The sequence below is a fragment of the Agelaius phoeniceus genome, chromosome Z, assembly GCF_051311805.1.
Source record: "Agelaius phoeniceus isolate bAgePho1 chromosome Z, bAgePho1.hap1, whole genome shotgun sequence".
Taxonomy (NCBI): Eukaryota; Metazoa; Chordata; class Aves; order Passeriformes; family Icteridae; genus Agelaius; species Agelaius phoeniceus.
In genome coordinates this window covers 69697383-69717849 of record NC_135303.1, presented here as the reverse complement: position 1 = coordinate 69717849, position 20467 = coordinate 69697383, and the positions used below count along the sequence as shown (strand labels likewise).

The following is a 20467-nucleotide window of genomic DNA, read 5'->3' as shown; positions in this document are numbered from 1 at the left end:
CACAAAGAGGAGAAAAGAGGTAAAGAAAGAAACAAGGTGGTACCAGAGTCAAACACACTATTTTAAATGTTTTTTCCTTCTAGGGTTTTAAAATATTTGGGAAACCATTATCCATAGCAAAAGTATAGCACTGAAGTTACGGCAATTCTAGAAATTAATTTCTAGATCAGTGGTTTGATTTTGCCAAACAGGCCCCAGCAGAAGGTATCTCTAATGCTGCAGTTAGTTAGTTCTCTCCCTTGGGCAAATTGCTTAATTAAACTTTGAGGACAATAAATGAGTGCCAACAGGCTTCTGCAAACAAGGGGAGAAGTACTGATGTCACAGCCCTGGCTGTGTTTAGCACTGCTTGCCAGTGTCTCTTCATTAACTCTCTTAATTTAGACTCTCTATAAATATGTCACTAAGTCATACAGTAAGCTTAAAATACCACAATTAAGCCAATATGTTTTCCGTGGTTTTACTGAAACTGAAAAAGTAGTTCTGTACCAAAATGTACTCAGTTTAGTAATAATACAAAAAGTTAATTCTGCCAGACAGAGTATCAGTTAAATCCACCAAAATGAACACTGAACCACCATTTATTGCCAGACCAGTGTTAAATAAAATCATTGAATGAACATAGAAACAAAGTAATTCCAAATTTCCTTAAATAAAAATAGCAATTAGCAACAATACTGCAGGAAGATAAACATTCATGGTATTGGCTATTTACATGCCATCATAACATGTCTAGCATGTAGTATGTCTTCATGCTTGCACATTACATTTATGAGCTCATTACAATGGATATTAATGCGTAAATGTACTACAAAGCAACCCACCATGATGTATATCAAATCTGCACGGTAGAAGAGCACCTCTACTAGTCACCCCTTTAGGAATGATGCTGCAGGAAACCCAGCCCAATCCACTGATTCCCCCCACAAAAAGTCAAACAAGAAAAGCCAACACCAACCAAACAAAAAAATCATCAAGCATATTAATAATTTTCCTCCTGTGATTAACTAGGCAGGGCTATGCATTTAGCAGTATTCCCAAAGGTGAATCAAACCAGAATAAATCTGGGTTTTCTTTATTACAGTAAGAACACCTGAGACTGCTTCACTGGTCCAAGTACAGTATTTTATTACAAAAACTGCTTCTTACATTAACATGTCATTTCAATGAATCCCCTTAATTAGTACTTTTCATTGACAAAAAAGCTAAGATTTATTCTTAAAATAAATATTCCCCACCTCAAAAAGAAAGTTCAAAAGGAAATTAAAAGAAAAAAATCCCCTCCTTTTTTTTATAAGAACAGTGTGGTTTTCTGGCTTAGTTTTATTTCAGCTGAAATGGTGGATAAACACCTATTCTTGGAGAATAAGCGTTAAACACCTTATAAAAATCCCCAACATAAGGTACACAATGTGTATGTATGTTCCTAAAGAGACTTCTTGTTAAGTAAGTGTAAACATCTGTTCTTGAACATCTGTTCTTGACTCTTGTTTGAATGCACTCCTATCAAATGTTTGAGAAACTACATTTGCTTAAATACCTGTCTCACACATAACTGTTTTGAACTTACCATTTAACTTTTTCTACAAAGTACCAGAACAGTTGAAGACGCTGTTCTTCCCTACTTCAGTACAGATTATATTTAACAGTTAGAATATAAAAGATCACAAGTTTTACATAAAGGAATAACCTAAAAATAACCTAAATTGTGGAGTTAAACACTGAACACTGCTTAGCTGAAGCAGCAGCAAATTAAGTACTATATATAGGCAGAGATTTCTATTAAACTAATATCATTCAATTAAACTGTCTGATAGCCTAAGACCTGTTTTATATGTGAACAAATTAAAATTGGGAGTTCATAGAAAGTGATTAGGCTTGCCATCACTTTAAAAAACATGCTTGCTTAACCAGAAAATAAAGATGGCAAGGACCAGTGCATTCAATCCAAGTTTACACCAACTTTTTTTTTCTTTTGTTTTGTTACTTTAAACGTACAAAGTACACTACTTTTCAGTTTAGTAGTTACCAGGACCTTATTAGGCAAAATAATCTCAACCTGTGAAAACATAAGACTGACTCTTCAGAAAATGATGTGTAAGAGAAAGAATTTGAAAGCCATGTTCAAGACATCTGACAGGACTTCTTTTCACAGTTTCTAACCACTGAAGAAGGTCAAGCATAGCTAGTCTCAAGTCTTGATCTCTTAGTTTCTCTTACACAGACATCATTGAGTTGAAGGCAATCTTTATTCTAAACTTCATAGATTTTGGTTTTTTTTCCTTGTGCACCTGGTCAGTTCCTAAAACAATTCTTCATTTCAAACCCATTTTAGTATTCAAGCTGCCTTTTTAGTGCAGGTTCCTTGAAGATCCTGTAGATTTATCTTTGACCTAATAAAACAGCAAGATAACTACATTAGATAGAAGCAGTGTAACATTTTAACAATGTGTTGCAATTATTCACATAATCATTATCAACTCTCATGTACTTGTAAGAAGATCAAAACAGCAGATAAATACACAGATTTTTCCATTTTTTACCTGTTGTGGATCATGTGGCTTTTGACTAGATGCCCTGCTGCAAGAGCAGCCATAAGTGACAATTCCCCTGCCATCACTGTAGCACAAACAATTTTAGCAAGCTGACGGGCATTTTCACCAGGGTTATCTTGGCTTGCACCTTGAACCCCTAACATCTGTAAAAAAATACAAGGCAGTATTATGCTATGAAATCTAAGTCAATTTATAATATATTTGGTAGTATTTCTAAATTATACCCAATGAGTCTCTTTAATATTATTAAGACATTAGTAAATGTCTGAAGCTTTAGAAACTGGATATATGAAAACAGTTCATTGGACATTTCTAACATTTTCATATAAAATACACCAAGTTTCAAGCAGCCCCATTCCCGCAATATTGCTTGCACACCACATGAAAGCAACCTTTTGAGAAGATAAGTTGCTTTCAACTTTGAGAACTATACCTGCAAACAGGCCTGCTGTGGGAGCAGGTTGGTGCCTCCACCAACAGTCCCTATTTCTATCGAAGGCATTGTGCAGCTGATGTACAGGTCTTCATTGGTGGAACCAGTTCTCTCCATCAAAGTGATGCAGTTGGAGCTGCCCACATTCTGCGCAGCATCCTTCAGATCAAGGAGGAGAAACAACAATCAGATACTTACATTCAGTGTTTGATTAAGAATTACTGAACTAAAGAAAATGTGAACTGGTGAATAACAAACCTACCTGACCACAGGCAATGTAGATCGCTGTCACAATGTTTGCTGCATGTGCGTTGTAGCCACCTATGCTACCAGCCATCGCAGAACCCACCAAATTTTTGTTTATGTTAACTTCAACTAGATCTTCCGTAGTTGTTTTCAACACCTGCACAAAGTGATAGATACACTTTTACTACCCTTTTCCTCAGGCAGGAGTAGATATACTCTATTTATGGTTATTCATGGCCCTCACCCCTTGTTTGCTTCTGTATGGAATTTGAATCAATAATTGTCCTTGATACCTTTTATTTTTGTTCCAAAGGAGATTTTGAAATATAGGATGTCCAAGTAACAATGGAAAAGTCCAAACAAAGGGCTTGGACTTTCACAGGCCTTTGAGAAAAGTTCACAGTAGGGTACTCCATTTCAAAGTCTCCTTTATATTCAGAATGGAACAAGTAAAATCATCTTGGCAGAAATATCCCATTGATTTACCTTTACATGATTGTAACATTCCTGTCAATTTGTTCCAGATGCTAAACTCTTCCCAAATTTGTTTTGCATACAAATATGGAGCCAAACTGAAAAGTTCCAACACAAACCACTATTCTACATAGGTAAAAAAATACTATGAACAGTAATATAAAATTAAGTGGCATATTTATTTTTAGTGACTGGATTTTGAAACTTTTAAGTAAGAGATTTATACTGAATTTAATATAAAAATGATCAAAGATGGTCAAAAGAGATACTGTTGTTGAGCAAAATTTAAGATATTCCTGCACAGCAGGAACAGTATTGACAGACATCTGCACCAAGTCTGCAGCACTGACAAAAACATAATATTTATGTATTACAAGTTTAATGTAAGTAAATGTGGTGACATACAGGGCTGGGGTTTGAGGAAAACCTTCCCAAATTTACCTAAAAATTATCAATGCCCATTATGAAAGAACTACCTCCCCTTTACTACCCTGAAATGAAATCCTGAGGTTACAATAGATATTGCTAGTGACAACAATTTGAAAAACAGTAAACTACCCCAGAAGACATGATTTATATCAATGTCAATAAATCCATTCTGCAAATCCAAACTGTTAAAATCCTGTGTCGAACTCTGTACTCAGAATTTTAGACATGGTAGAACTGTAAAAGATACAGAGGTAAGCATGTTCAAAGACATACTAAAAGTCTGTTTACTCATTGCTGATAGAGAAACTAGTACATTTTAGTCTGAAAATGAGAATAGCTGGGAAGGTGGACAGGCTAAGTCAGAGCTATAACATCTTGAACAGTTGAGTGAAGATAAAAAGTCTTAAACATCTCTCCCAGTACAAAACTGGGGCATCATCAAATGGAATCGACACAAAAGTAGTTCTCACACAAGGTGAAACTGGACTGTGGAATATTGCCCAGAATCCTAGTTCTAGAAGTTTATACAGTGTCCCAGAAGAGACTGGACAAATCACTAGGGGAAAGCAAGCGGAAAAAAAAAAACCCTTATCCAGTGTGCAATCATCCACTTATAAGATCTTAAACAAGTGTTACAATGTAGTAAATTCTTCCTTGGATATTGTCTCCCATGACCCGTGCTGACAACCAGGTAACAGGCAATGGATTTTATCTGACACAAAAGCCATCTTCTGAACTCAGGTGGAAGAGAATCTAAGACACTGTTGTAATAGAGGACAAGCTGGCCAGAGGATACAACTGGCATTGCTTATAAAGCAATACCCTTGGTCATGCGAGATGCCAAGACAGCTTTGGAGTAAGTAAACCACCAGATTATCTGTTTCCATTGTAGTAGGAAGCATATAAATACTGAAGAGAAAGCCAGGTGCAGGTGAGACAAAATACGAGTGAAAGGGTTAAAAGACTGGGTTTAATGACACACAAAACACCGCATGTAAACATCTGTCAAAATGTGGCATAATTTTAAGAGGTTAACCATGAAAATCCCAATGCCTTTAACTAGATATGTATCATTAAACACATACACACTATGTCACACTAGCCACAATGAAAAAGGAAGTATCTACTGACTCAGAGAAATGGCTTATCCGACAGAAGTACCTCAAAAGACATTTAAGAACTATCCTTACCTGGAAAACAACTTTCAGTTCATATTTACGATGTAAAATAAGCATCAGTTTTGTAAAACGTATGTATTTTTATAAACAAGAGAGCAGACACTTACTTCTCTAACAACCTTAGCTGGAATGACTGCTTCACAGACAACAGACTTTCCTCTTCCTTCTATCCAGTTTATAGCAGCAGGTTTTTTGTCTGTACAGTAGTTACCACTGATAGCTATAACTTGAAGGTCAGGAAACTCTTCGTTCAGCCTCACCAGTGCTTTTTCAGTACCCTGTTAGAGAGAAACAGTTAAGAGGCTAGCTTTATCATTATGGGTGTAAAACAAGCTATTCAAGGACAGTGGAACAGTATTCTAATCAGATAATCAGTTACCAGTGGAAGAAAAATAGAAAAATACAAAAAATATAATGAAGAAACCAGAAATAGAAGGGGAAAAACCACAAACAATTACGACTATCTTTTTTCTAATCACTTTGGGAATTATATTGGGGAATAACTGATTTTTCCCAGTACATACAGACTCCCTGGATCCTTTCTAGGTACATGGACATATGGGTACCATACTGAAGATACAACAGGAACTAGGTTAAATATTACAGGCATAGAATGAATCAATTTTGGATGTATTGGAAAGAGCTTCTTTACATCAGGAAATCAAGACTAGAAAATCTGCTATATTAGAACTTGTCTATGATCAGATCCCCTTTTTTAAGTCCTGACTGCCTATTCTAAATGAAGTTTAAGTCTAACATTATTCATTTTGCAATCTAAGGATCTAGATAAGCAATCTAAAGATCTAGATATGCAATCTAAGGATCTAAGGATCACATCTCAAGTTCTTCCCCATGTTTGCATAAAAACAAACAAGCAAAACTAGAGAACACCTCTCTGCTGCCACTCCTAATTCTTTATTAACTAGGAAATGATAAACACAGTAACAGAATAATTACTGCTGGATAAAATCTTTGGCTTAAAGCAAAAGTGCAACCATTTTAGCTTCTCCTATTACCAAAAATACTGTCTTTAAATAATTATAAAAATATAAAATAAAAAATTACTTTTTTCTTTCATCATTCTCTTCCTAGTTTTGTCTACACTTGACAAAAACAAACATTTTTATTATTTTGTGCAAAGACCACTGTGTCTTGTCTTTGTCCTCCAGATGTCACAGTTTATTAGGCTATTTTTAAAAAAGAATACCCATTTTTTAGAAATACTTAAGGGGACTGATCCTTACTTTTGAAATCATATTCATTCCCATTGCATCCCCTGTTGCAGACTGAAAACGGATATAAAGGTTACGACCAGCCAAACTGATGAGAAGTTTTTGTAGGCGGGCAAACCTGCAAGAAAATGTAACTATTACTTAGAATCCTCATGGGAATATTAGCTTTAAGTGGCAAAATGGCAGTAAATCTTTGCAAATTGCACTGCTAAATACAGAATAATAGATTCCTTTATGAATCATTTGGAAAAGAGCTGTAAAACCAACAAGTACAATCTTTGACAGACAATCATCATTTCAACAGGACCACAGCACCAAGTGCTATGTCCAGTCATTTCTTGAACCCTTCCAGGGATGGTGCTTTCTTGAATAAGTACAACAAAAATATTCATTGTTAAAGTATTCACTACCTTTTTATGTTTTCTATCCCTGAACTTCAAGAAATAAAATATCCTGAACTGCTAACATAAATTTTATTCACTTGTATTCCTTAAAACATCTCACTACCAGATCTAAAGTAATAATCAGGCCTTTGGAAATTCTGATGTAAGTTTTACAGCAAGGCAAGAAAACATGCTATCTTCAACAGCGCAAGCTGCACAAGTCACTCAAAAGGCAGAAAGTACTGCATTTAGAAAGCAGCATGAGCTGATTCTGGCCAAAATACAGATGTATCTTTGGCTGATGCTTGTTAAGAAACACAACAGGTAAGAAAATCTCTCTCAGAATCTTCCTAAAGCAAGAAGATCATCATAAGCCCTAGGGAAAACTTTAGGGCTTGAACTAGACTTATTCTTACCACTGTTTTACATTTTTTAGCATTTCAGTTCTAGCATTAGTTTACCTTGTATTTTCTCAGATTAATTAATATTAATAATATCATGTGAGAGGCTTACAACCAAACTTTGAGGATTTTTTCTGCATAGTAATTACAGTTACAGTTACTTTGCCTAGTAAAAATCAAAGTAAGTTTATAGGATCTTTTAAAAAAGCTTAGAAAAATTAATATTCTATTAATTATTATGCAGTGTAGATCTATTTGTTGCTAACATCCAGTAGTTTACCATTATCAGTGAAAAATGTTTATTGCTAGCCTTGGCACACAGCCAGACTGACTTCTGTCCTCTTAGATACAGCATTGGGACAGCCAAAAGAGAGATGTAATGTCCTCTATTGCAGTACTCCAAAAAAAACAACTGAGATCTTTCTACCATCCACAGAGTTCTTATGTCTGGAAATGAAGCTGGAACAGCCATCATACTAACCTACTTGTGCTGTCAAAAGCTTCCTTCATTATTTTAAAACCTTCAGGGCTTTCAAGCCAGACTTTCACCTCTGCAGCCTGGCAAGCAGTGGGCAACCTTACAACAGGTCCTCGAGTCATCCCATCTGCCAGAATGCGGCTACTTGCTCCTCCACCAAGCTAAAAACCAAAGCAGAAGGGGGATAAAGTAAGATTACTGAAATTTTAGTTTTCAAGAAATCAAAAATATGCATTATATAAACCTGAATACGTTTAGGTTTATAGAATGCATATTTTTATGCATTATATTTCTGTGTTTTGTAATACAGGAATTTCTAAGCTTTTAAAGTCACACAGTACTTACACATATTGCTCTACATCCTCTGTTTGTGCTTGCTACAAGACACCCTTCTGTTGTTGCCATTGGAACCTGAAATTCTTTGTTATCCAAAACAAGTGGTCCTGCTACGCCTACAGGAATAGGCATATATCCAATCACGTTTTCACAGCAAGCTCCCATCACCTTACAGAAACCATACAAAACAATCACTTAGTTTACATTCCAGTGGTACAGTACAGCATGCTGCATACAATGCCTATGACTACACCAAGGCATCTTTGTAAAACACCCACAAATTTACCCATAAAGCAACTCATTGCCACCTCAAAAAGTTAACAGCTACAACTATCAACAGCTAACGTTATTCAATACTAGGCAACATATATTGAATCCTGTATAGTACTAAGTGTTACCTAAATAACCTTAAAGTTTTAAAATTAATTAAAAAAAAAATTCAATTATAACTTGTGCTCAAGGTAGTATTATCATTCAGTTGAACTGTGGCTCAGTATTAGAAGAACTCCACATTTCTTAGATAGGTGAGCTGCATACTTTGATAGGAAATATTTTTTGGATAACTTACAAAACTCATGCACCACCCTAGGTTTAAAAATATTAAGAGCAATTAAAGTTCGTACCTCATGTCTGCCCTTTAGTTTTTTCCTTCTACATCAGTTTTGACCATGCTTATTGTTAACTTATATACATGACTATGGATTTATTTCATAGAACCACAGACTTGTTTGAATTGGAAGGGACCATAAAGACCATCTAGTTTCAATGCCCCTGCCAAAAACAGGGACACCTTTCACTAGACCAGGTTGCTCAGAGCCCCATCTAGCCTGGCCTCGAACTCTGCCACGTTTGGACCATCCACACCTTCTCTGGGCAACCTGTTCCAGTGTCTCACCACACTCAGAGTGAAGAATTTCTTCCTAACATCTAAATCTGCCCTTCTTCAGCTTAAGGTTGTTCCCCCTTGTCCTTTCATTACACATCCTTGTGCAAAGTCCCTCTTCCGCTCTTTTGTAAGCCCCCTTCAGATACTGGAAAGTGCTTTAAGGTTTTCCCAAAGCTTCCACTTCCAGGATGAAAAATCCCAACTCTATTAGCCTGTCCTCACAGGTGAGATAATCAACTTAGTGGCCTCTTCTGGACTCGTTCCAACAGGTTCATGTTTTTCTTCTTCATGTGTCTGGAAAATAGTTATACAGTGAGTTCTGCTTGTCTACTTCATACTTACCAAAGAATAATTATAATTCCTATAAGGAAGATACTGCAAAGATGAAGGTTCAGGAAGTTTTTTAGATAACATCTGTCTGCGAATGGATACACCTCGCTCCTGGGTTTCCATCAGGGTTTCCAGTTTGTATGCAGGAATATGCTTAGCATTAACTAGGCTGATAACTTCAGCATCAGTAAGAAATTTTGCTCCTTCCTGAAAACAAAGGGTGGAGAGAGAAAACAGAGACTCTCCTGGTGAAAATCTTTTTAAATGTTTCTAAAAGAAAAAGAGTAACAACTTTACTTTGCTAAAGGGGTCAACTGCCAACATCAGGTTTTACAGCAGGCCAACATATGATCAAAAACTTTCATGATCAGACGCCCACTCGTACGTGTACATCCTGAAGCTCCAAAGACTTGGAATGTTATCAATGATGATGAAGCTGATCCCTCCTCCCATCCTTCTCAACTGACTCGAGAAGTAACTCATTAAAGAGTTTTGTTTTAGCTGTGACCTCCACAGTCCCCCATGTTATTAAAGCCATTTAATTTCCTGAAGAATGATATTACAACCAATGGGATAATTTAAAAGCTGGGACAAGAACTCTAACAATTCTTAAATCAGATGTTGCAGTAGGGGTTAAATAAAATAGTTATTTTTCCATACCTGTGCATTTCCAAGTATACGAACACATTCCTCAATAGAACGTGGTTCTTTAGGTAACTCAATCTCTTCCTCTTTTCCACTTGGATATGAAGAAGTTTCCACAGGGCTGGAATTGCCAACCACAAATGTAGCTTTGGTTGACTCTGCTAATACAGGTTTTATGACTTCAGCTGCAGAAAGATAATAAAATGAACTCCAGTTAACAAAATCCTGAAGTTTTGATACCAAATATAATATGCTACCAAAGATTGCACAATTTCTTCCTAACACTCATTAACGGGTCCAGACTTTAGAACTATAAAAATTACCTACCACTTTCATCTTTGGGTATGAAAGCTTCTTCTCCTGTGTTAGATTTCTGATTGTTTTTCAGAAGTCCAGTCTGCTTCCTGCAACAATTTTCAGAGACCTTTTTCTGTACCATCACAGGAGAGGTTATGGGATTCTTCAGTGAGAGGGTAGATTCAGTCTCAGCTTGCTCAAAGAAAATATATTTGACAGCAAGGAGAAGGGCTAATCCAAGCGTGATTACTTGCTCAATATCCATACTGGCCATTCTAAAAATGATCAAAAAATAGAGTACATACAATTTGTTGCTTATAACAGCATTCTGACATTTTTTTGCTTCAGAAAGGGTAAGAATTCCATCCTCACATAGTTACAGAAATTCCAGTCAGGAGATATTTTCTACCAGGATGTTGAAGTATTCTAGGCTAGGGTGGAAAAATCATTCTTCATACTACTATCAACACGAAAATCTTCAGATGTCATTAAAGAGTTACATAAATCTGGCTAAAAAGCAGCCTCAGTAGGAAAAATAACTGTAAAAGATTCACTGATAACTACATCAAATTGATTTGACACCCATCCCCCAATGACAAGACAAAGTTTCATTTATCATCCTCTACTAATTAAGAGTACTAAGATGCAAGATGAACTGCTAAGAAGGGACAAACACCCCATGCCTATACCAGAAAGTTCTGACTTCTCAGAAATAACATGAAATGACAGATGACACTAACTTGAATTGAGCTGAAGGAAAAGCCATAATATAAAATGGGTTTTGCACCTTTTGCACTTAGGTGTGAATGGTCAGAAACTCTATGTAAGTAATTACTCTATTGCAGTCTTAAAATTATTTCCCAGTATGCTGTGAAAGATGCTAGTGGGAAAAGACAATGTTTTGATGCATACAGGAGAGCTAGCTCTTGATCATGTTCTTGACTACTTCAAGGGTTTGGACAAATGGCATAATATTGACATTTCTTCTGAAAGGTCACCTCTGGTTCCAAGACGTCTTACAGTGGTGAGACCTGAAAGTCTGCAAGTCTTGTGATCTAGGACAAGCTCCTAGCTTGGCAGCAGTAGAAATACAGCACAATCACACTTCTGTGAAGCCACCCACCGAGAAAGGTAGAACTGCCACAGTGAAACATTAGGTTCAATTCTCTTTGGTGCATTCTCATCCAATCCCACTGAATTTTCAACAGTACTGTTTTGAGCAGCTGGTTCTGCTATCCAACGACTGTGGGCGTGAACAAGAACCAAACCCAGTGACTGTATCAAAAACACAAAACAAGTATTAATTTTTCAAATGTAACTTAGTATCTAACCTAGTAAGAGTAAATATTGCCCTCTTTTTGTTTGGGTTTTTTTGCTGTTTTTTTCCCCCCCATGCTTCCCATGCTTCTAAAACCCAAAAGTTGATTTTCCACACCTCTAATTAACACCCTTTTTGGCCTACTGTGACACTGCTGTATAGTAGCTTTGGATGTGTCCCACCCACATTTTTTCTCTCACTCAAGAAATAAGCAAAGGAAGCTGAGGGTACTGCAGAGGTAAGAGGGAGTGCACATGAAAGAGCCCTGAGTGCTTGGCACAGAAATGCCATAGGCAGGAAAATGACAGGTGTAGATATAGGGTAAGTTAATTAAAAACTACTACTAAGTTCAACTAATGGGCTTCAGAATACAAGTCTACAGGAAACAAAAGCTTGAGTTTTGCACCAGGACACCTCACTGATTGCATAACTACAGGTGCAAAAGAGCCACAAACCATAATCATTTTGACCCTCTGTGTCACAGGATTTGGTTTATTCTCTTCTTCTTCCAGAACACGAGCAAAATGACTAAGCTGCCATATAGGGCGCCCTTCACGACTCTCTCTTGAAAGCTGCAATAAAATAACAAAAATAAGTCAAATAGTACCTATTAGAAAAACCAACAAATAAGATCCCACATTACATTTTTATTTGATTATTGACAAATTACCAAGAGTCTATAATTAGACTTTCAATTGTGAAAAACCCTGGACAGACAGTATCATCTGTTCAGTTTGCTTTAGATCACAACTACTACTGAGTGTGACTCATTTACAGTGATATTTACACATTGCTGTCACCAGTTTACTTTGAAAGGGAGATGAACATGCTGGCATGTAACTCCACGATGAAAAATATAGCCTACAGAAGCACAGGGCTGAATACTAAACTTGAGGTTGTCTTGAAGCTGGTCTTACCTCTAATACCAAGGACACACAAGCTGGAAAGAAGGTCATGAAGACAAAGTAGTTGGCAAGAACAGACATACAGCCAAAGCAGCACATAATTTCAAGCTGTCGTACACCTAAATAAAAAGACAGTTTTTACATTTGAATATGCAATTAGCTATAGCTGAAGAACTGCTGCTGGACTAAGAAAGAAATCATTAAACTGACATTGCCGATTACAGAAGGAACTATTGAGATCAATTAAAAACAAGCATCTTAAGGCCTACTCATTGTGCATTGGCTTATTCTAAGAACAATATGTATTTATGTATTGACAGAAAAGTATTTAAAGGTGTAATTCTAAATGAATACAAATGAAGTTCACCAAGATTTTAAACTTCATCGCGAAAGCTTGAAACTCCTTACTTATTTGAGCAAAAAAAATTAGCCAACATTATGTACTGAACTCCCTTTTCAAACATGGGATGTTCAGGCAAGAAGTAATAGTATACACCCCACCTACTTCTTCACAAGTATCCAGAAAAAGCCATGCTATGCATGCTGTACATGCAGTACATAACTGCCTTAGTAAGGATGAAAGAGCTAACAGGATAAGTTTGTTTTAAAAAACTATATACAGCACCAAAATGAGTTTTTATCCCCACGATATAAAGAAGAAAACAGCTTATTAATACACAATACCCTGAAAGGACCAAAATCATTTGAAGAGCAGTGTAGTTGGAAAAAACCCAAACCAAATCTTATGAAAGCAGCTGCACAGATGTTCATTCCTACTACACAATGCTCAAGGAAAGCCATTACTAGTATTTCAAACTTTGGTTCAGCATGTATATATTATTCATATTTACAGTAACCAGTAAAATAAGCTAATTAGGAGATAGATAAATAAATAGATTAAGTTGCTCCACTCTCATGGCTAACACCTATTATTTGAAACTCTCCATACCCTAATGTCTCTCAAAAGGTTTTTTTAAACTGGAAATATTTAGACCCTTACACTGTATGGCTCACCTGACATGGTACCAACACCAATTACAAGACACTCCACAAGTGCATCCAGGGTAAACGTAGGGCCTAATATTGCCATTCCACGTGAAATATTTTCTCTTACTTCATCCTAGAAAGAAAGATTTCTGTCCATTAACATGAAAACAAAATCCTAATTAAGTTATACATAACATGACTAGTAAACAGAGTAGTATTATGGTGGTAGGGCCTTCTAAAACATTTATTCAAAATGAACTGTTATGAGAAAGCATACAGATAATCTATTCTATTTCCTCTATTATTACACTTTATATATAAGTTATTATACTTTCACAGTCTATTGACACAAAATCATTTAATTTTCTACCTTTGCCTCATCAGTATTCTAAGCTTCTACAACACTGATGGGGAGAGACACTAGTTACAGTAAATTCAAAAGAACACCACTTCTAAACCTGAAGACATGAAATTGAAGGAATTTGTGTCATGGATTTCTTACAATCACATATCTGTACTTCAACTACTATTACTTTATTATTTTATATTTAACTCTGTAGACTCAGCTGATAGAAAAGAGGTCACAAAAGGCACTAAAGCTTTCTGCTGGGGAGAAAAGGATTTCCTCCTGAAAGCAGGCATGATAAACTCTAGAGAGTTTGCTACTGTTTTCCTGGTGATGGTATTTTTAGGGCAGCAGGGGGGAAAAAAACTGTAGAAGAAACCTATTTGTAAAATATTCTCTTAAAAAATAGTAAAAAATTCTGTACCTGCAGTAATCATAAATAATAAAGAACACATTATATTGCATATATAGAAACTGTACATTGTAATATACACCAAATTAAAATATAACACAACGTTTTGCCACAATTAGTATGTGAAATGCCGTGTACAGTATTTTGTAAGCACAAAGTAATCCCAGTTAATATACTTTTAGTTCAGAATTTGGACTATTAGGAAATAAACATTACCAGGTACGACAAGCAAGATGTCCTGTCAATCTCTCCTAATGTGTTGGGTTAAATGTATTGGATGTTCTTGTCTGCACATATGCTACATTTGTTCTGCTAACATTTGGCCGAAAAATATGCTTCTTTTCATAGTAACAGTGTAACATTGGATGTGTCTTTTAGATACTGTTCCTGAGTCCTAGAAATTAACTATTTTACTATCAGTAACCATTTTAAGGAAGACTTTGTCTAGGAACTTTAGCCTCCTTGGAAGAGCTGTAAGCATTGCTGGTTTAAAGTTCCAATTTAATGAAGTCATGCTCATACATACAATTAACAATGCCCATGGCTGTGCACACTGGTTTTACCATATTACTATTCGCTTGAACACTGATCTGGCTTGAAGACAAGAGAACAGAGAATCTAAATAGAATTTGATCCTTTTGTTATTTATGTATCCCCAAGACATTATTTGCCTGTGTGTCTCTCCACTTGGATTGCTCATACAATTATAAATTGTATGAGCAATTGCTTGTCTTGAAAGGGACCTTCAAGCTCACCTGGGTTCTAATCACCTGCCATAGGACAATGTTCTATTCTGAACATTAAATTAAAAACCACCATTGCAAGATAAACAAACAAAAATCCTAAAGCAAAGCACCAAACTACCAAAAAATCCTCAAAAATAACTCCCCTGACCTGTGAGTTGGAACTGAGTGCAAATTTGGCTAATGCACTTGCTCTTGACAAATCAATCAGAAGCAGGAAGAATGGTAAAGCTTCACTGAAAAAGAAAGAGGCATATGTTAAAAGTCAAGGTTTATGGTACAGGAAAAAAAAAAACATAAGCATGAAATCCAGAATAACAATTCATTACTTACTTTAAACCTGTCAGTTCTTTATCCAAGAAGTGAATTACCACTGTACTAAAAACAAAACTTGAGAAGATTGTGAAAAGGCCAGCGATACCTTAAAAAAACAAGAGAATAGGAATTTTTTTGGTTATATATAGGAAGAAGAAAAGGAAAAGAAAAAAAACCAGAATTCCCCCACTTTTAGATGAATCACAACAATGAATGATAATTCCCGTCTCAGTGCATTAACAGCAGTTGAGACGCAAACTGAAGGAGATGCTATTTTTATAGATATTAAAACCTAAAATTTGTAATGCATTCAAAGTAAGACTCAAAATAAAAGCCATAATCTTAAGTAAAATTAAAACTGGCTTAAACAGCTCTACAATTTTAAGTATTTCACATAATAAACAGTTATTTCAAGAATGACATTTTCAGTATTTATATAATCCTACATAACCTTTCACTAAAAAAAAAAAATAGTACTTTGACACATGCAAAAGCTTTTTTATGCTATCCAGAAAATAATTAAAATAATGCTGTTGTGAACATAAGGATTAAAAGGTTAGTATTTGTTACCAATTCAGGTAAACAACGTCCCCCACAATTAAAACACATACAGCAAATACAAAAATCAGATACAATACCTAAAATGTATTTTGATCCAAGCTGCCTTAGGTTCTGAAACTGGAAATATATATAGAGAATTGCTATGCAGCGTGTGATTGTCAGGATGATGATGTCACTGCTCAGAACATCCTGTATGAAATACAAAGGAATTTAGTTAGCTTTTACACTATGGGAAATCCATTGTGAAATGTTAAGTTCATTGTAAAGCTGCATTAAAAGTTAAGTTCCAGAATAAAATAAATATCACTGTTAGTCTTGCCTTAAAAACTAAAAATACTAAAAAACTAAAATGGTTGGTCATTGCATCACTGTTTGCATACAGCTTTGATATCCAAAATAAGAAAAGAAGGCCATGAAGAAGCTTCTCCACAGCTACTTTACTCCTAATACATCACAGCTTGATCATATTCTATAGAAAACCCTGGAGGGACTGATAAACACCAAAGAAAATTATTTTAAATCCTTACACCAAATATATTATTTTAAACCCTTACTTCTTCAAGTTTGGGGCACTCATAATTCCAGCCACAGATCTTATCATTCCCAGTGAACATCTTCATAGACATCATGCAGATAGTGAGAGTCACTGTTCCCACAATGACTTCCCATGGATGAGAGGCTACAAAAAGGCCATGCATTCGGAAGAGTCTGGACAGCATTTTCAAGCTTGTTTCTCTATACTTTGCAAACCTGCAGCAAAGGAATACTTCATATAAGTACAAGATTCAGTGAATAAAGACACAGCTCTACACTTTCCTGCAAAACATCCTTCAGGAAATAAAAGCAAAACCACTTAAGGCAGAGAAGAGTAAAGAAACTAATCTTTACCCTTCCTTCAATCATCCTTGTAAAACACATCTATTTCTAATACTCTAAAATACAATGTGATCTGCTCCTGTCTTCTCAACCTTTTTTGTTGTACTACCCATCTTCCTAGTTTCTTCATGGTCTTTGCCACTGGGATTAGGTCATCCATTAGAGTATGGTGCTAGTAAAGCCAAGGTTGAAGGTTCAATCTCAATAAAGGGCATTCATTCAACAGCTGAACTCAATGACTTTTGTGGGTCCCTCCACATCAGAAGATTCTGTAATTCCTAACAGTAAGGCCTCACTACTCTCATGAGATCTTTCAAAATCTTCCTATCATACAATTTTGATACTGCTTTGACTCAAAATCCTTGTTTTTACCTTCCTATGTAAGCACTCACCAAATTCTGTTGTTTCTCTGTACTCATTCTTCCCGTCAAAAATATGGATGAGCTATAAAAATTATCAATTAGCCATTACTGGTAATACTCAACAGCAGGAATTGCAATGTTATGTTTCTGACTGTGTCTTCTCTACTTTCTGTTCAATATTATTCTGTGATACAAATTAATTACAATTCAAAAATATTCCTTCTTTGTCTAAAGCATGCAAGTCCTCACATAACAGTATTGTGGCAGTTCTCTTCTACTCTTTACTATTCCCTGGTTACTGGTGCATTTCATCATCCCTCTGCTTCCAACAGATAACAAACATTTACCAGAAATTTTCACAGCTGTCCTTCACATAACTAACAATATGAATGTTCAACACGTCCTTCAGAGCACATCCTGGTCTATCTGCTTTGCATTGTTTCTTTATGCAAGTCTGCCAAAGATCTTTACTTATGTTTTAAGGCATAGAAATAAAATGCCATAACATTCTCACATACATTAGTAACTGGACTTTCCTTTCCACACTGCACAAAAACAACAGCTTATACAAGTGTACTGTAAAGTTTAAAAAATGCTTAATAGCCTGGCTAACAGGGACAATCTGCAATTTACATGTACCAATCTATTACTGCAAGATTTCCATGGAGGCCTGAGGGCTCTACATACCACCACCTCAAAGAAGATAAAAAAATCCATTTGTGCTGTCCTAAATGCAACAATCCATCCACAGGACTTTTGGTATTACTTATTTGCTTGGACATCAAAAATGAAGCCGACATTCAATGGAGAAAATAATAGATAGGCAAATCTATCTGGCTAAGTGCTCCTGAAGATACCAGAATCATCTTGGTTTCCTACCAATACCAATCTGAATCACATGAGCACCAAGAGCAATTATTTATTTTTCTTTATTCTTCCACACTGAAGGTGTGACAGGATGTTTGTGGCTCGTGGAGCCAAACTTGGAAAATAATTGTGAAGACTGCCTTCCTTAAGAACAAATTATTTCATTTCCTAACTGAATGTTTTTTTAAAAATATAAAATAAAAAACTAATGCCCTCCTTTTAAAGTCGATATTATTCCTTCTTTTTCTCTATATCATATACACTTCATTCTGTTCTGAAAATTTACGCAATTCTTGCAAAGCTGCTTCACACTGGTATTATAATTTTTCCTCAGCACAATGGAAGGTACATTTTAATTAGGAAAACTAAAATAAAACCCAGCCAGAAGAATACCTGTGCTGAAGATTTTGAAACAACACAAAAAATAGAAAAGGCATCAGAACATCCTCTGAAAACACAAATAATTTTGAATACCACTCTATTTCAGGAAAATCATAACTAGCAGTTACTACATGACTTTATAGTGTTCTACCAGTCCTGAACCTAGTAATACTGCTAATACACCTATTTCACCTGTTTCATTTTAGAATGATTATCTGACAATCAAAAAACAAAAGATTTCAGAATCTTTTATTGAGAAATTGTTTTCCTACTTCTAAACAAAAGCAGTAAAAGTAAAATGGCTTCACATAATTAATTGTGTATGGCGGAATGCAATAATTCATTTATTAAAATAATGATCCATAGTATCTTACTTGCATTAGTAACTGCTGCTATCCTGAAATACAGGATGCCTCATCACTCATCTTGTGGTTAACTAAGTGATACTAAGTCCTAACGTAAAAGGATTCTTTAAAGTTTTTGTGTATATTTAACCTGCCCAAAATGCAGGATGCTTTCTACTATTCAGTTGACACTTCTAGAAAATATTGATGATTTCACACAGTGATTCTGCACTACAGTGCTGTAAAAAAATTCAATGCATAACATCAGCTGGTATTTCTGTTTAAAATATTTATGCACACACACTGACTTGTAGCTTGGAATTAGCAAGATATAACATTAAATATAAACCTAAACTCAACATCTGTGTAATTCTATTGAGTTTCAAAATGTTGGGTCAAAAGGGATGCTTTATAAGTCCTGTTTGCTATTGTTTTCAATTAAAAATTTCTAAAAATAAAGCAATCTATTTTGAGAATAAAAACAGAATGCAAAATATGGACAAACCCCAAATGTGACTCCCTCAAAAATTAACCAGAGTGTAAAAAGCAAACTAGACCGGTTGTAGGTAATCGTTTAGAGCAATTACCACCCACGTAACAGTACGACTTGCCTCTTAAATTCTTAAGGTTTGTTACACAGCTCTTACTAACCTCAGAGCAGTCCTCTGCAACACCATCTATTCGATCAGCATTAATTTCCCACCTCCTGCTATCTGACTCAGCAGTACCTACAGCAACCAAGCGGCAATAACAGCCGACAGAAAACCTGTGCACAGCTCACCCGGAACGCACACGACAGCGCAGACACCCTGCCAGAGAGGCATTTTTTGTCGAAGAAGCGAAACGCGGGCAGCCCGACGGCGTCAGGACAGTAACGGGACAGCGACACGGGCATCCCCCGCACACCACCCAGGGCGGCGGTAAAGCGCAGCGGCCGCCACTCCCTACGTGCGGCGATAGCGACGCCGCCTTTCCGAACAGGCACTCGGGCCCGGAGCCGGCGCCCGCCCGCCCGGCACGGCGGACGCGTGTTGCCAGCCCCAGGCCCCCCCACCCGCAGCCCCGCACTCCCCGCTCACCGCCGCGCTCCAGCCGCACTCCCCGCTCGGTCCCGCCGCGCCCCGGACTGCGCCGCCGGCCCCGCTCCGTCCCGCCGGCCCCGCGCCGCGCCCCGCCCCGCCGCGCAAGGACACGCCGGCGCCGCCATCGCCCGATCGCGCGGCCAATGGCGAGCGCGCGGCACGCCCCGCCCGCGCGCGTCACCCGCCGAATCGCCGCGGCAACGGTCCGGCGAGCGCCGCGCGGCCCCACGCGCCATCAGGAGCGGCGAACACGCCATCGCGCCATCGGCCGCCCGCCAATGGGGCGCCGCGATCCCCGCCCCGCGCCCTCTGATTGGGCGGCTTGGGGAGCGCTGCCGGCACCTCCCGGGCCCGCCCAGGGCCGGGGCCGGGCCCCCTGCGCGCCTCCGATACCGCCCGATGATACCGCATTGCCGAGGCATGGAAAGCCTCGTTCCCACTTTACGTTCCTAGCTCCTGCTGTTGGGAAGCAGCAGTGCCCCTGACTCCTTGGGGAAGTGGTGGGAGGAAGGCAAAGGCAAAGTAATATATTTATATTTGTGGCTTTCGGCCAGAAAGGAAGTGCAGGTTTTGGTTCACGAAGCATAGGAAGCTCTGAGAGACCCACCAGGACGCGTTCGTGTGTAATCTGTACTAGGTGGTCTTTAGATGGTCTCCCGAGGTCC

General features: G+C 37.3%; 1 protein-coding gene across 2 annotated transcripts; it reads right to left on the bottom strand.

The window, feature by feature from the left end:
- Window positions 1-446: 446 nt before the first annotated feature.
- Window positions 447-19951, bottom strand: HMGCR (3-hydroxy-3-methylglutaryl-CoA reductase). Of its 2 annotated transcripts, none has more exons than XM_054651961.2 (20): window positions 19800-19951; window positions 16445-16640; window positions 15968-16079; window positions 15348-15435; window positions 15166-15250; window positions 13541-13646; window positions 12539-12645; window positions 12077-12193; window positions 11427-11578; window positions 10334-10578; window positions 10022-10191; window positions 9374-9568; window positions 8155-8313; window positions 7813-7970; window positions 6560-6665; window positions 5423-5593; window positions 3251-3391; window positions 2989-3147; window positions 2544-2698; window positions 447-2393 (listed from the first exon to the last, which is right to left on the bottom strand). In XM_054651961.2, the coding sequence occupies exons 1-20, from the start codon at window positions 19925-19927 to the stop codon at window positions 2339-2341; spliced, it is 2805 nt and encodes a 934-aa protein (XP_054507936.2). In that variant the 5' UTR covers window positions 19928-19951; the 3' UTR covers window positions 447-2338. The 2 variants fall into 2 exon arrangements, with proteins under 2 accessions (XP_054507936.2, XP_077027381.1); XM_077171266.1 differs by lacking the exon at window positions 19800-19951 and adding an exon at window positions 19502-19626.
- Between the last annotated feature and the right edge of the window lie 516 nt (window positions 19952-20467).

What these genes read in the sequence shown, in the direction of transcription:
- HMGCR (XM_054651961.2), bottom strand. Translation starts at nt 19,927, where the DNA reads ATGGCGGCGCCGGCGTGTCCTTGCGCGGCGGGGCGGGGCGCGGCGCGG. An exon ending in CACTCAGTTCCAACTCACAG is followed by an intron (nt 13,647 to 15,165) that starts GTCAGGGGAGTT and finishes CTTTCTTTCTAG; the next exon opens with GATGAAGTAAGAGAAAATAT. An exon ending in TGGTGTTGGTACCATGTCAG is followed by an intron (nt 12,646 to 13,540) that starts GTGAGCCATACA and finishes CTTTTTATTTAG; the next exon opens with GTGTACGACAGCTTGAAATT.